General features: G+C 49.3%; 1 protein-coding gene across 6 annotated transcripts in view; it reads right to left on the bottom strand.

Annotated features, from left to right (window-relative positions):
* The window catches only part of Dennd1a (DENN domain containing 1A), a 479,814-nt gene that overhangs the window by 11,997 nt on the left and 452,336 nt on the right, over positions 1–15,481 (bottom strand). For all 6 annotated transcript variants that reach the window (XM_036185076.1, XM_036185072.1, XM_036185077.1 and 3 more), the window contains one exon: positions 6,826–6,914. In XM_036185076.1, the coding sequence (XP_036040969.1) occupies positions 6,826–6,914 (89 nt within the window). The remainder of the gene's footprint in view (positions 1–6,825; positions 6,915–15,481) is intronic.

Genomic DNA, 15,481 nt, shown 5'->3' with positions numbered 1-15,481 from the left:
GGTAATGTCTTTAGAGGTGACTGAAAGGGTAACTCCTAGGGCTTTCCAAAGGGAATAAACTCCCTGTGGTGACAGTGCATGAAAACTGTCCTCCCTGTGTGTGGGGAGAGGGTATGGATGGGTAAGTGCAACTTTCCTTGACTGCTGTGGGCTCTTTGCACTCAGTCATGTGAAGAGACACTGAAGCAAACACGGGCCATTGCTGTCACCAGTCACCATCAGCCTGAGAGGGTGTTCTGTTGTCAGTGGGGCAGAGACACCCCCAGTTTGGACAGTTGGATGAGGGCTCCTGTTTGTTCCTGCTTTACCAGTCCTGGCTCCCGCTCCTTATCTGGCTTCTAGCTTCTCTTTGTCTCCACCACCCAGAATCCACTGGGGAGGGTAGGGAGTCAGGCCAGGGGCCTCTTGCTCTGCTAATTGGGTCTGTGACCTTCTGTGAAGGTGTTTAGACTTCTGGTTGCTCAGGCAGTGGGTACTGGCAGCCTTCCAGGGGGTAGCACCAAGACAGCTGCCCCTGCCCCCTGGGGCCCAGGCCCAGCTGGCATCCTGGAGACTTGCTCCTGGGCTGGCAGTAGCTCTTAGCTCTTCCAGGGTCAGAGAAGAAAAGGTGCAAGCATGTGAGGCAGCTTTGCGGCCCCATTCCACACACAGCTGGTGTACAGTAGGTGCCGGGCAGGGGTTTTTGGTTGTTTGTTGATACCTGCTTGATCTCCAGGGCTAGTGGACTATGAACAACAGTATCTGCCTTTACCAATCCCGTGGTCCTCCATTCAGGAAACACCTTTGAGCAGAAGACTGGAAAAACACTGGTTTGGGAGTCAAAATCAGAGCTGAAGAATATGCAGCTCTTGCCCTGGAGAAGGTCAGAGCGTGTGTGTGTGTGTGTGTGTGTGTGTGTGTGTGTGTGTGTGTGTGTGTGCGCGCGTGTGTGTGTGTGTGTGTGTGTGTCCATGTCCACACACACACTTCCATAAACATGGGCCTGTGAGTGCGAATGGGATATCCAGAGGAATTTTAACAGTGCAGGTTCACACAGGGGCCTGGAGTATGGGAAGGAAAGCGTAGTCCTGGGAGAACATCAGGGTGTTGGAGGATTGAGACTGTCAGTTGTTGAAGAGGTGAGGTGTGAGGGAAAACCACATGTCCCCTAATTTAGGATACAACTGTGGCTCTCCTGGATACTTTCAGATATGGTGTTACAAGGAGGTGGTAGAGAAGCCTTGGAGCCACCTTGGGGAAGTCCACTTGTGCACCCGGCCTCTGTCCAAATGAGTGACTTCACCCTAGGGGTAGCTCTGGGCTGTGTAGGAGGAAAAGGCTTGGCTGTTTTGACCCAGCACCAAGAATGCGAGGCATGCCCATAGTGCTTCAGTAGCTTGTCTTCTGCCAGCAAAGGGGAGTAACCAGACAAGAGGAAGTGCTAAATATTCTGAGATGTGGACTTTGGGCACGGTCCTCAGCAAATGTTTCTGGCAATGGCTTCTGATCTCTTTTCATCTTCTGGGGCCTTGGTGCAGGGGCCACGGAGTACACGAGACAAATGCAGTCACACACGGCTGCTCTCAGCAGTATGGGCTCCACTCAGTGCAGACTGTCGGTCCAGCCGGTATACCTGCAGCTTGCCCCATTCAGAGAATTATCAGTGCTGCTGGCTGCCTAGGGGCTGGGGGTGCAGTTCTGGCAGGAGAAAAGACAGTGTGGCCTCTGTTGGTTGAGTCACGCAGGACAGACATCTTCCCACAGCACTGACAGGTACACTGGCTTGGTCATCAGGAGGTAGAGCTGAAGCCCATCTCTGCCATCAACTAGCTGCATTACCAAGAGCAGAGCCAGACCCTTCAACTTTGAGCCATTTCAGTAGGACAAAGCTCATGTCCCCCATCTCCCAACTTCTCATGAGGATGCAATGAAATGTCACACGTAAAGTACCTTGCACATGATTCTCAGTGAATTGTAGTGTTGGTTCCATTTCTTACAGTCATACAGAATGAGAGAAAGCTCAGTGAGCAGGGGAATTACCCAGGCATTTTTCATATGAATGAAACCTTGGGAACAAACTCTAAAGGTATAGTATTGGGGCAGATTTAAGACCCCCCCCCCTCAACACACTGTAGTCACAAATGATAGAAGTTATCAAGACATAAGTGACAAGTCCATACAGTTGGATATCACAGACCGAGAAATTCCAAAAACATAACTAGGCAAAGCCTGGAGGGGACTCTACACAAATATACTTTGTCTTTGAGACAGGATTTCTCTGTGTAGCCCTGGGTGCCCTGGAACTTGCTCTGTTTACCAGGCTAGCCTGGAACTCAGAGATACACCTGCCTCTGCTGCTTCCTAAATGCTGGGATTAAAGGCTTGTGCCACCAATACCCAGCTACCACAAATACTTATGTGTAGTTGAATCAAAATAGTGTGATTCATAGTGAACTTTTCCCTTTCCTGGTCTCTAAGCTGTCTCTAAGGCTACTGCATTATTCTGACAAAATTTATTACACAGACAGATTTCATGTATCTGGTGGGAGTGGTGGCTAAATCTGGGCTCTTCTTTAGCACAAGGGAAATAATGATAGGTTACTGCCAGCAGAATCTGCATGCAGAGACAAGCCACATAGTCCAGAGAGCTCGGAGGGCAGGTGATCAGGACAGAGCCCCTCACGTCCACCGCCATCTGCAAGGTCCTATCCTTAGGACCCAGAAGGTGGCCCTACTGCTGTACCATGAAGAGGAACCAGGGGCATACACAGGTAACATCCCTCTATACTCAGCCACTCAGTGAAGGCTGCTGCCCTGGTCCCACTGAAGCCTCCTCATGGGGAACCTGAGGGGCACCTGGAGGTCATTGTGTTTACTGGGCTCTTGGCTCAGTCTCAGTGTAGGGTCCTGTGGGTGTGTGTGATGCTGATCATAATACTCCCGGCACTGTCCATGGACTTGGGCTGAGAAGCAAGCTGGGTGGAAATACCTTGGGGCTTGACAAGCAGGCATGCTCTGGCTGGAAACTGAGACAATCTCTAAGGGGAGGTGTAACCCTTTTGCACTCACAGTAGAGGCTGAGGAGCTGCTGAGGCATAATCAGGTTTTGGATAGCAAGGCTGGATGGTAGGGAAGCTTCTGTCACGAGCCAGTCATAGCCCTGGGACTGTGGCTTTACTGTAAAGCTGCAGCCTGAGCCTCACTTCTCCATCAAGAACCTGGAACAGGGGTTGGGGATTTAGCTCAGTCTAGCAAGCACAAGGCCTGGGGTTCGATCCTCAGCTCCAAAAAAAAAAAAAAAAAAAAAAAAAAGAACTTGGAACAGCACTACCTACCCACTATGGTCCTAAAGGGTATGGTATTCAGTTAATGTTGCTTCTTTCCCCTTCCCCAAGTGGAAATGCTCAGGCTGCTGTGAGGACAGTCATGTGACAGCAGATCTGAGGGGACCCATTTCCCAACTCCAGGTTCTATGGAACCTGGGAAGAGGACTGGCAAGCTGGGCAAGTTGTTTTGGGACACAAAACTGTGTCTTTGGGCAAAGCCAGATTACAAAGGGCCCACATAGGTCCTATGCTAACGAGGGCAGCAGTGTGCAATGGTGAGGATGAGGAGGCAGAACTGAACTGGCCCTGCCACCTTCCAACTGTGGGCCTCTGCCCAAGGGGAAAGTGCTAGCACACAGGATAGATCTGGGGCTCCAGTTGAATGTCTTGCTGACTAGCATCTAAAGGAGGCCTCTCCTGCTTTGAATAATAGGAGGAGCTAATGTTTCTTAGAAAAAACAACAGGGGAGGAGCTAATGCTTGTTGGAGAGAAAGAGCAGCTAATTACATTGTTTTTCATTTTTGAGTGTGTCTGTGTGCATGTGTATGTGTAGGTGTGCACAAATGTGTGGAGGCCAGAAGCTGCATTGGATGTCTTCCCCTATTGCTCTCTACCTTATTGTCTTGACATGGTCTCTCACTGAACCCACTGTTGGCTAGACTGGTTGACCAGTGTGCTCTGTCCTCACAGTGATACAGTTATGGACATGCTCTACCACATCCAGCTTTTACATGGGTGCTGTGGATCCAAACTCAGGTCCTAATAGTGACTGAGCCATCTCCCCAGCCCTTAACCTCATGTTAATCAGTGACCAATGTGACTGAGAAACATAGACTGTTTCCCTAAAAATCTCCTGAAGTGCTTATCCAAATGCCAAGAAATGGCCTTAAGGGGCTAGGAAACCTTAATTCATGAAGGGAATTTCATTTTGGCTAAATGTAAGTCAATAGATGAGTCACCATGGGAACTCCCTCTGGAGGCTGCTTAGCATGTACCTAGTAAGTTTTCAAAGATGTCTGATGAAAGAATGGACATGAATGGACAGATGGAGCAATGGACAGAGGCATGTCAGCAGGGAAGGAAGAAATGGACTTCAGCTGACAGCTTCTGGCTGCTGCTGGATCTTGGATCTCAGTGCTCAGTTCCTAAACGGCTCCATCATGATGAACAGAGGTAACTACTGAATGTGCTGCTGATCTGAGGGTCAGGCAGGAAGAGGGTCCCCCTGCAGTGAGGGCCAGGCAGGCAGGAAGAGGGAGTCACCCTTACCCCACAATCCAAGGTCTCCAGGATCCCAGTGCACTTACATCCCAGCAGAGACCAAGAACCAGGATTCAAAAACAGTCAGAATGGACAACAGGTCCCGAGTCCACGTGTGCCACTGGGGCCACCCTCAACAAAGCCCCATTGGACGCTGGCTCCTGCCTGCTGGCCCCTCTTCCCAACTCTCCCAACACAAAGCTGACAGACTGGTGGCGCTGTTTTCCTTCCCTTCTAGAACAATATTTTATGAGGAATCTGTTTTATTAAAATATTTTCCGCTGGATGCTTCCTGTTTTCAAGAAGTTGGTCTTGCCAGCTGGAGCTGCTGACAGTTGACAGAAACACATCCAAGTGCTGTTGTGACATGGCATTTGGAAGTGGGGGAGCATGGAGGGGGAGTAGGGGGATGGCAGCATCGAAGAGATGCAGGAAAACACCCGGGTGGCACCAGAAATGTCACTGGCATGATGGGAGCCCAGCCTCCCCTCTTCCTCATTAAGACAATGTGAAAAGAAACCCTAGGAATGACGTCTTAGGCACTCTCAGTCCTGGCCAGCCTGAGCTGTGCTGAGGGTTGCTCATGGACCAACTCCTGTCACTGTTGTTTGCCAGCCCCTGAACCAGCCCCCACACTCTTGTCCAGGTCATCTCAACCTGATGCTTTCTGGAAAGAAATCTAAGACAGGCACATTACATGAAAATACTGAGGTGATACCAACAAGGCTAAGGCAATTACCAGGAAGAGCCACCTTCTCAACACAATCGGCTCTCTGTACACACTAAAACAAAAACAGCATAAATAAATGTGCTTGGCAAGTCCAATCTCTAATCAGGACACAAAGTAGGAAATGTAGGATATGGACTGCTGCCTGTCTGGTGAGAGAGAGAGAGAGAGAGAGAGAGAGAGAGAGAGAGAGAGTGTGTGTGTGTGTGTGTGTGTGTGTGTGTGTGTGGTGCAAGGACATCCTGAGTTTATAACTCAATATCTACAGGTCCATGGCCTCTATCGCAGGACACTGAATAAAAGGCTGGTCCAGAGGTGGCTAATTCCATCCTCCTCAAGAGAAATCTTTAGGACAAGAGGAAAACCAGAGCAACACAGCATTCTCACCACAAGGGGGCAGTCATAATCCATGGCAAGGGAGATGTCCCTCACTATTGTGACCATGCCAATGTGCAGAACCCAAGTTAAACCTGCCCTAACTTCAGGTGTCCCCTCTTCAAAATCTCACATATCCAAGCATCTCCAGAAACACATACATGCAAACTCCTCTCTCTCTCCCTCTCCCCCTCTCTTCCCCACTCTTGTGTTCTCTGGGTAAAGACCATTCAGGCTGGTTCTATAATAAAGCAGAGGATCATGGGAGAACTGAAGTGTTCCTAGGCTAGACCACAGCCTGACATTTTGGAATTTTTTCTCTATTTCAGCACCAGTTCTTTGTAAAGTGGAGCACACAAAGGTCAGTGTTGTTGTTGTGTTTTTTGTTTTTTTTTTTGTTTTTTTTTCCTCAGCCCTTAAACAACCCCGGGCCAAGATGGATTCCTGAACATTCTAAAGATGCCCCAGGAGGCTGTTGAGTAGCTGTCCAGTTTGGACAGAGCCCAAAGGTTATATACACCGGGACAGGAGAAATAGCATTTTTCGAGCCTGTTGGCTTGAGACTTGGGGCTGCCTCCAGCTTTTGACCCTGCAGGTTCAGTCACCCCATCTACCCAACAGCCACAGGATGTGACCGAAGCTGGTACTAGGCTGGGTCCTGGGATGCTGTGTGGAGCTGCAGGTCAGAGGGGACATTGAAGCCAAGTCCTAGTAACACAGGTGCTATAGCCCAGGAGAGACCAAGGGTAAGGATGTCTTGTGTATAACAAACTCAGATGATGGAGACTTTGAACCCACAGGGCCTAAAATGACGGGGCCTTGCTAAGCAGGCGACGACCTCTTTGGCAAGGCAGCTTATTCTAACCCGTGAACTCCAACTCTTAAGTAGGAGAGGCCTGGACCTTTGGAGAGTGACTGAGTGCCCTTTGGGCCTCACCAATCCAACATAGTCCAGGTTCACTGTTGTGGAGGCCTCTTGATAATGTGACAACAGAGGCTCAGACTCTGACACCAAGGACCGAGCCCTGTCCCATGTTTGGTCTCCTTGTGAAACACCTTCTCAGGGTTTCAAGGAGCCTCCAAGAGGGAGGCTGGGACTGCATGCCTGGTCACCATTGGTTTCTTGGGGACAGAAAGGAGGTGGCAACAGTACTCACTGCTCAGGGCTTGAGACAGATGTCCTCCGGCCTTCCACAGTGATGTTGCTCTTCGGTCTTTTGACAACATGTGGACGAGGTGGTCGTACCTAAGGATGGGGAAATCCCCAAGAAGGAATGATTTGGAAAGGCTCCACAAGTCCATTGTGAACATCTGGGTAGTCAGCCCCAGAAGGCTTGGTTAGAGGTTCTACCGGTCTGGGCTTTCAGAGTCTTGCTTATCACTGAAACACCACCATTTAACATACAGCAAATGGATCTGTTATCTGGAATTTAACGTGAAAGGCTTTCCTCACCCACAGACCCACTGGCTTCTCAGAGGGTTGAGTGAGGTGTGAACTACATGGAAGGTGGACCCTACAAAGCCCTTGTAAGTGTGTGGAACAAAGAGGTCCCACCCAGGCCTGTTTTGGGGGTGAACATATTCAATGTACTCTTTTGCAGCCAAATTATAAGATACTTATTTTCTTCTCTAAAGAGAAGGGGGAAGCAAGTGACAGCTCCAGAGAGTGCCCAGCTAAACCAACCTGCTTCCCAGGGCACCCCGTGTCTGTCTTCTAGGATGCTTCCTTCACAAAGCACAGCTTAGGAGTGTCAGTGTTGTATGAGGGCAGCAGACACTGTAGATGGGTCATTCTGAGCTGCAACCTCTGAAAACCAAGATGAAGCCTCAGAGGAGACATGCCTCCTTCCTTGACCCATTAGAGCCTGTGATGGCTGTTAGGCCATGAATTTCTAGGTACTCTTAGGATGTGTCTCTTTGGTCCAATCATCATTGTGCAGCTTTTTGTGTGGTACTCTGACCACTTCCAGTGTCAAAAGGTTTGGGAAGAGAGGTGAGAATGTCCCTCTGTGGCTCTTATTGCTCATGAAGACAAGCCAACATTGCAGCAGGCACAGGGGGCTTGCATTCCCTGCAACTGCAATGACACACCAGCTAAGCTCTGCTGATAGATGGGAAGGAGAGCGCACACACTCCATTACCTAGCTTCCCTTTCCCCGCCCTCCACAACTGGTGGGTAACAGCACAATGGTGAGGAACGAGGTTACAGAAGGTGTCTGCATATACAAGACCAGTCTTGACAGAGTCTCAAGGAGTCCTCAGGTCTGCACACGTCTGACCGAACCAAAGATTTTCCTGTAGAGCGGCCAGTCTGAGCTCAGCCTCATTTGGCAAATCAGAGATGTGGTAAAGGCCAAGAACATTCCACAAAACATGCTGTCTTCTTCCACGAGGCTATTGTTAAGACTCAACCACAGGGTGTGGGGACCAGCTGGTGTGGACATGGCAAAGAGCAGGGCTCCAGAAATGCTTGTCTGCTTCTTTGTGATCTAGATGCCCCCTATTATCAATAACAAAGGGAAGAAGGGAGGGAGGTGTGGGTACAAAGACACACTGCAGACAGTCTTAACCCTTTCAGGCATCCTGTGAGGTGCCTGCTATGTAGTTGAGCCTCAGAAAGATTTGTAGACAGGCCAACATTACTGTCTGGAATCTAACAGCGGTAAATGCTATTGTGGTTGTCATTACTATGAGAATGGTGCCTGCCACCCAACAGACATTTGGTCAACATTTGCTGAATAAATTTTGATGGCTGTATCTGCCTCCATCCTCATATGGAGCTGGTTTTTCCAGGCCCCTTGGATCCCTGAGACTATGCCTGCAAAGGAGGAGAGTGAAGCTGGGTGGAAGAGGTCTTTTGCCTTTGCCAGGGACCTGGGGATTGCACTCAGAAAGGTCAGACATTATGGCCTGTCGGGCTTGTCCTGCACAGGGCTGCTCCTTGCTACAATGAAGACAGGTTAAGAATGTGAACTTGCTACTGAAATGGAGGGATTAAGTTTGTGGCAACTTCAACTGAACTTGCAACGTGGTGAAACATGGGGAAAAAGAACAACAGAGCTAATTAGACGAGCTGAGCTGTCAGAGTGCTGCTGAATGGCTCAGCGCCAACAAACAAAAGGAATGGGTTGGCAATCAGCAGGATCGATGGAGGAGACTGCTTCATTAGGGATGATAAAACAGACAGAGGAGGGAGAGGAGCGGGGTGTGTGTGTGTGTGTGTGTGTGTGTGTGTGTGTGTGTGTGTGTAGTGTGTAGGACACAACGGACCAGAGACAGTCACCCTCATGGTTACAGACCCACCCAGAGTCACACATACCTCACTGGTGTAGGATTATCATTACAGACAAACACTCAAACGCACCAGGGCCTGGAGACTACAATGTGTAGAGTCTCACAAACAGACATCCACAAAGGCATGCACAAGAGGTGAACACACAGTGGCAGGCCACAACCAGGCCTAGATACAAACAGACAATGGTTTAATCAAGGCTGAATCAAAAGACAATGCAGGTAACCCCAGTGTGTTTCAACAGTATCATCCCTCTTTTGGGGGGTGCTTAGGAAGGGTGATGGCTGGGTGGAGGGAAAAAGCGCTCTCATACACAACAGGGGCTGGCTCACCATTGCTAAGATCTCAACAGTGCCAGGGGAGAGAATGCTAAACAGGGCTTTCCAGCTCTGTTCAGGGGACTGGAGGGGAAAGTTGGGAAGCCAGCCAATTCCCCACCGGATTCAAAACCTGAGAAATCCAAGTCGGCAGGGTTAAGTGTGTATTGAATACAAAAGCACTAAGCACATTTGATTTTAATGGTGAGCAAGAAATAATAAATAAAGAGCTTATAAAGTGCTTCACATGTGGGTCCACAGCAGCCTGCTTCTTCCTGGTGGCTCCAGCCACTGTCCTTCATTCTAGGAGACACCAGCATGATTTTCTTTTGCTCTTTCCTTCTCCTTATTAAGAAGACACCTCAGATCCTCTGGTCACAGCTGAGTTCCAGCCACAGCTGCTGAGTTCCAGGATCCCTGTTGTTAAGGCTGAGTGCTTACCACCACATGCCTCGCCACACTGGCCAGCAGCTTAGTCAGATGTCTACAGTCAGGTGACCTGGCAGATCCTGACATGGAATCATGTCAGGCTGTAATTTTTGTGACCCTTAGGAGTTCTATGCCCCAGGTCTCTCTAGTTCCTTCCCACTAAGTGTGGACTGATGTCCACTGGATAGGCTGACATGAATGAACAACAGTCTTGTGGCCTGGGGACGCTGGACCCCAGACACATCTTCTAGCCTCCTAAACTGTCTCTCAGTGGCTCTGCTTGCAGGAAGGGGAACCCCAAGAACATGGCCAGTCAATCACCTCTTGCCCTGCCTAGGAGCAGAGGCAGCTGCTACCCAGTCTTCTCTTGGGGTAACATTTTCTTGCTCAAGTTCTCAGATGCCTGGACACCCCACAATCTACCCAAGTCCCCACACTGGTAGGACCAGGGTCCATTAGAGCTGTCTCTAGTACTTGAGTTTTTTTCAGAGAGCTACCACGCCTTGACCCTCTTTGACCCCTTGGCTGTCCAGAGCCCAGGCCTCTAAGGCTGCCCCCCTGAACTCCACATCTGTGGCTGCTAAAAGCTGTCTGTTGAGAACTAGAGAAGGGGGTCTGGTCTCAAAGGCCAGCACAGTCTCTTACTGTCTCTGTGGTCTTGGCTACAAACCAGGGAAATGACATCTGCCTTCTGTGGCTGGTACAAGGACAGAGGAGACAATATGGAACACCCAGCTCAGCCCTAAGCACATTCAAAGGTGCTTACAGTTCCTATCTCTTATCCCTGCAACGACAGAACTGTGCCCCAGAGACCTCACAGGAAACCCATCTGACCAGCGCTCAGTTTTTTTTTTTTTCCCCAGCTAAAGTCTCTGCCTCAGGACTGCTGAGCTTATCTCATTTCCACAGAGACAGAGGCCCAGGGAACTGGGGACACCAGGACAGCTGAGTTCTACAATCTGGTGATCCTTGGTAAGGGTTAAGCTACCAAACATCTCTAAAATAGGTGACCACAATGCTTAGCATACAGAGTACTATGATGCTCAGCCAGGATGAGGTCCCCAAAATGGTTTGGTGGCTTTAAAATCCTAGGCAAACTATGGCTTTTAATAAAATGTTAGGAAGAGTAAAAGCAGCTACTGTGTTCCTGGTTCTGTTCTGGATGCCCTCCAAGAATCCTCTGTGTTCATTTCTACAGAAGACCACTATGAATGAGGGCCTGGTATAAAAGAGGAGGACAGGTTGGAGAGCTTTGGTCCTTGCCCAAACATACATCCTCAGTATTCCGGCCCAGTTCTGGTAATTCCAAATCCATATTGCTAAGGTTTGTACTGAAACATCTGCTGTACTATACAAGATTTGACCTGGATATACTTCTGGGTCAAATCTGGGTCCCCCAGAGAATGTCATTTTGATGTTTGTCCCTTCCTTCTGATGATGGGGGGTAGAAAACTCCAGGCCCTTGGCAACTGTGCTGACTGGGATTTGGGTGAATCACATTTTCATAGGGTCACAGAATGGGTCCATCACCTAACATGGCTGGAATGGTAGATTCCCAACTTACATCTCTCTCCTCTACCTCAAACCTCTAACTTCTGCACTCAGTGGGGAAGAAAGAAACAGAAGCACAAGATGTTGACATCTACCCAAACAGTAGCTACTCAGTGGATGCTGGGTGAGTACACCATGGATTCAAACAGACATCTGGTTTAGCCTTGTCCCTGCAAAGGGTGGTCTTTGTGCCTTCATCAGATGGATCTGGAGGGATGCACCAGGAAAGGCTGGCACACTAGTTTTTTAGGAGCTCTGACTATAGCTGACCCCTATGCTTGGGCATCGTTACCTTGGACAACAGACTGGAGACCTTTCCCTTGGGAAGTGGCCTCCATCAAACCATCCTGGTGGGTTTCTCACACTGAGAAAGTTACATCCCAGCAAGGTGAAGGTCTGTATACATGGGAAAAGAAGCACACGGATGCTCAGCACTGATGCTGCCAGTCAAACTAAGGCTTCGTCATGTCAGTCAGGCACTCTGTCCCTGGGCACATCTCTAGCCCTTGGCATTTCTCTTTAAAATATAGGCCTTTCTCCATGTCCTACTCTGTTCACAGTGGTTGACTGGTTAGGACTGTACATTGCTGTTCTACAAACCCTTCCTTAGGACTTTTCGTGGGCAGGTATTTCTCTTTGTGAAGCCTAGCAGGGGACAGTATCTGTCTCCATCTATCTGGGCACTATGTTTTCAGCCCTTGGGAAGGTACAGCAAATGCTTCCCAACCAAGACCTGGGGGAATAAGACCCCTGCCGTCAGATTGTGGCTTTCTCTGCGAGGAAGAGGCATCTGCAGTGAGCCATTAGAGCTCAGTGGCTAGAAATACGGCTCTCCCTGGGAGATTCACTTAAATGATGTGAAGCTGCACACAGCAGCCTGGCTACTCATGGCTACGGTCTGCAAGTCACTAAACTGATTCAGAAAAAGGAGAGAGAAGCCCAGAAAAATGCAAGTTCTGGCTCATGCCACGCAGCGAGAGAAGCTGAAAACCCATTTCCCAGTTTCCTTGTGCCAGGGAGGAGAGTCCACACTCTAGGTTTAGTGAGGCCAGGGGAGAGGGGCAGGCATTGTTAGATGGGGAGGGCACACCACCGGCTACTCACGGGCCTTGAACGTTGGATCTTGGGAGGCAGCGGCCGAGTGGGATGGAGTCTTTGTAGCTGCATTAAAGTGGAAACTTAAAACATCAGTTCATATTGAGATGGCTCCATGAGGCTCTACACATGGCCTGGGAAAAAGCCTCAAGATACCCATGTTAGAGCTTGGAGCCAACTGTGTACTCTTCTGCTCCTGACCCATACTATCTCAGGCCTCCCTCTGCAGGCCTTTTAGTTCTGGCCTGGATCATCACAATTGTCTCTCAGCAGAATCCCTGCTCTGCTCTTCATTTTCTACTCAGGTCAAGAGGGACTTTATAAACTGCAGTATGACATCACACACCACTCCACACCCACTTTAAAAACCAACAGTGGCTGCTCCTGTCCTAACCTGGCATGCCTACATTTTGCTAGCACCATGTAGATCTTTCCCAAAGTTTACTCATGCCCAATCTGGGACAACTCCCAAGTGGCCTTGGGCTCTTATGCTTCACTTCCTATCTGCCTCTCAAAGAAGAGTGATGGCCCAATTCTGATCATCCTGGCAAATGTGGTCTTGTCCTTCAAGGTCTTGCGCAGGTCAAATGCTGTCTCCAGGGCTGTAAGTGCTCAGGGCCTCTGCTGACATGTGACTGGCTTATGGTGGAGTATCTGGCCCATTACCCTCATGCTTTCATTTGAAACAGTCCAGAATGGGACTTGGGGAGGGAGGAACCTGCTTACTAAATGTCTGGTGAACAAATACACTTAGAAGAACATGCTTGGCTTCTGTAGTTATGATGTGGATCAATAGAGGGCCAACTTTTCAGCTTTCCTCATGAAACTATCTCTGAAGCCAGACTTTGTCCTCTCAACAGCCTGACGACATATCTTGAACACGAGTAGGAAAAGGGGTGGGCAGAGCAAGGGCCAGAAAAGATCTGTACAAGTTCAAGACTGCAGACTCCCAGGAAGCCCTGCAGACTTCTAGTTGGCTCTCACCCATTCAGTCATTTAGTTCACAAAGATACACCAACATCTGATAATGGCTATGCCGGCAGTGGCCAGCACAGAAGCCAATGTCCATATGTGTTGGGTCCAAATTAAGATGTGCTCAAAGTGTGAATACACACTAGATTTCAGTGACTTAGAAAAGAATGTAAAACATCTCATTACTAATCTTTATACAGATTTCATGTTGAAATGGTAATATCTTTAGAACACTGGATAAAATATGTTATTAAAATCAACCCCCTTGTTCCTTTTACTCTATACATGCTTTACTCAGAATTCCCCATGTGATTCAAATATGTGGCTCACATTACATTTTTTCCTCAGCAAGTGCTGACTTGGGCCTCACTTGGCATGTTCTCTGAACTGGATCCCTAGAAGGCAGAGCCTAGGTCACAGGCATCCCTGGAGCCTAAGGGCCTGAGGGTCTTGGTGGAGGCAGCACTCAGAGAGCAGGTATGAGTGGAAATGAACTGTGGTTTCCCAGATCCTCTATCATTAGCGGGGCATGAGCGCTAAACTGCCTGGTAGTTGAGTAGTTGGCTGCTTGTTGGAAGTTGGGGATGTTGCCTAGAGAGATGGGCAGGGCTACTATGCTTCTTCCTCTTCATAGCCTACAGGGAGGATGTATGGCAGAAGGGGACAGAGTGCCTAAGTCACCCCTGAGGAAGAGGAGGATGAGGAGGGTGCACACCCCCTCAGGTCACCTCCCTGCTTCTTTCATGCCTGGAGTTCTACTGCTGCATAACCATCTTGTCTTGTCCCACTGTCCTCACTGCATGTCATCTTTGGCCTACATTACTTCCATTCTTGTTGGTGGCAGAGTGCTTGGCAGGTGGCCTCTGGGATAAACCCTAGCTGCCCACTTTTCTCAAGGTTACTCCATGCTATGATATAACCAGTCCAAGTTTCCCTGTCCCCATATAAGCACCATGGACAACAGCATCTCTACCCTACAGGGTTTAGGAGATATTGTGTCCCTGCCTGTGGATACCAGCAGCTGCCACCATTAGCAGGTTTCCTCACTTTCAGTCTCTCTATCTCCCAACCCATCTTCTGCACCTAAAGAAATAAAAAGTAAAAAGCACGCCCAATCATGCCACTTGCAGCTTACGTCATCTCAGTGGAAGGGGATCTCTCAAACTGGCCCCAGGAGATGCACTGCCCAAAGCGGAGCTGGGTTCTCCAGCCACGAGTCTGGAAATGCTGCAGGTTGTCCGGTTCCTCCTGGAGGCTCACCATGTTTGTCAGCACACTTAGAGCTGCTACATCTCACACACACTCAACACCACCAAACAAACTCAAACTATGAGTGTCTTTAACAAAATTATATCCTAAATTCTTTAGAACAGACTTTCCTTCCTTGCAATACTCTAAGATATCTTGGGAAGTGCCAGGCTATAGTGTTTCATTTGCCCCCACATCCAACACACAAGCCTTCACCACCAGCGCATTCTCCCTGTCATAAGACTAGGCACTTCATGGGTTCCTACCACATGTAGCCCAGGCTGGCCTTAAATTTGTTCTATAGTTGAGGATAGTTGTCCTTGTCTGGTCCTCCTCCTGCCTCCAGTCCCTCCACATCTGGTTTTCTGCAGTGCCGAGGACTGGGCTCCCCATCCAGTGACAAGGGTATTAGTTCTGCAGGTTCCTGTAAATACCTTATTTTGCTATGAACCTGTGTTGGTTCTTTTACAACTGAACTTACAAAGGGGCAAAGCAGCAGCCTGGTGGCCACACTTAGCCAGAAGCTGGCAGGACTAAAGCCAAGAAGGGATCATGTGAGTACAGATGTCCTGACATGACCAGATAGGTAAAAACAAAGCCCAACCTAGGCAACCAAGAACAGGATCCCTGCTGCTCCCCCCCCCCCCATCAGAAGTTCTCCCTGCAGGCAACCATCATTGAGAACAGAGGTCCAGGTGAGGTGTACACGAGAGGCAGGCAGTTGTACACACTAATTTAAAGCACGCAGCTGTGGGAACACGAGCCAGGGCCACCTTTCTAGGGTGGCTGCTAGGAGGAGAATGGAACGCTCTCAGAGGTGTGCATTAAAGTCCCCTGGGAGAGAGAGAAGGAAGGGGGTGGCAGCAGCAGTTATCAGGCACTCTGCCAGAAGTGTGTGAGGCCCTAGGG

This window comes from Onychomys torridus, chromosome 4, assembly GCF_903995425.1.
Source record: "Onychomys torridus chromosome 4, mOncTor1.1, whole genome shotgun sequence".
In the NCBI taxonomy this organism is placed as follows: Eukaryota; Metazoa; Chordata; class Mammalia; order Rodentia; family Cricetidae; genus Onychomys; species Onychomys torridus.
Note: the sequence above shows the minus strand (reverse complement) of the source record. Positions and strands in the feature narration are given on the sequence as shown.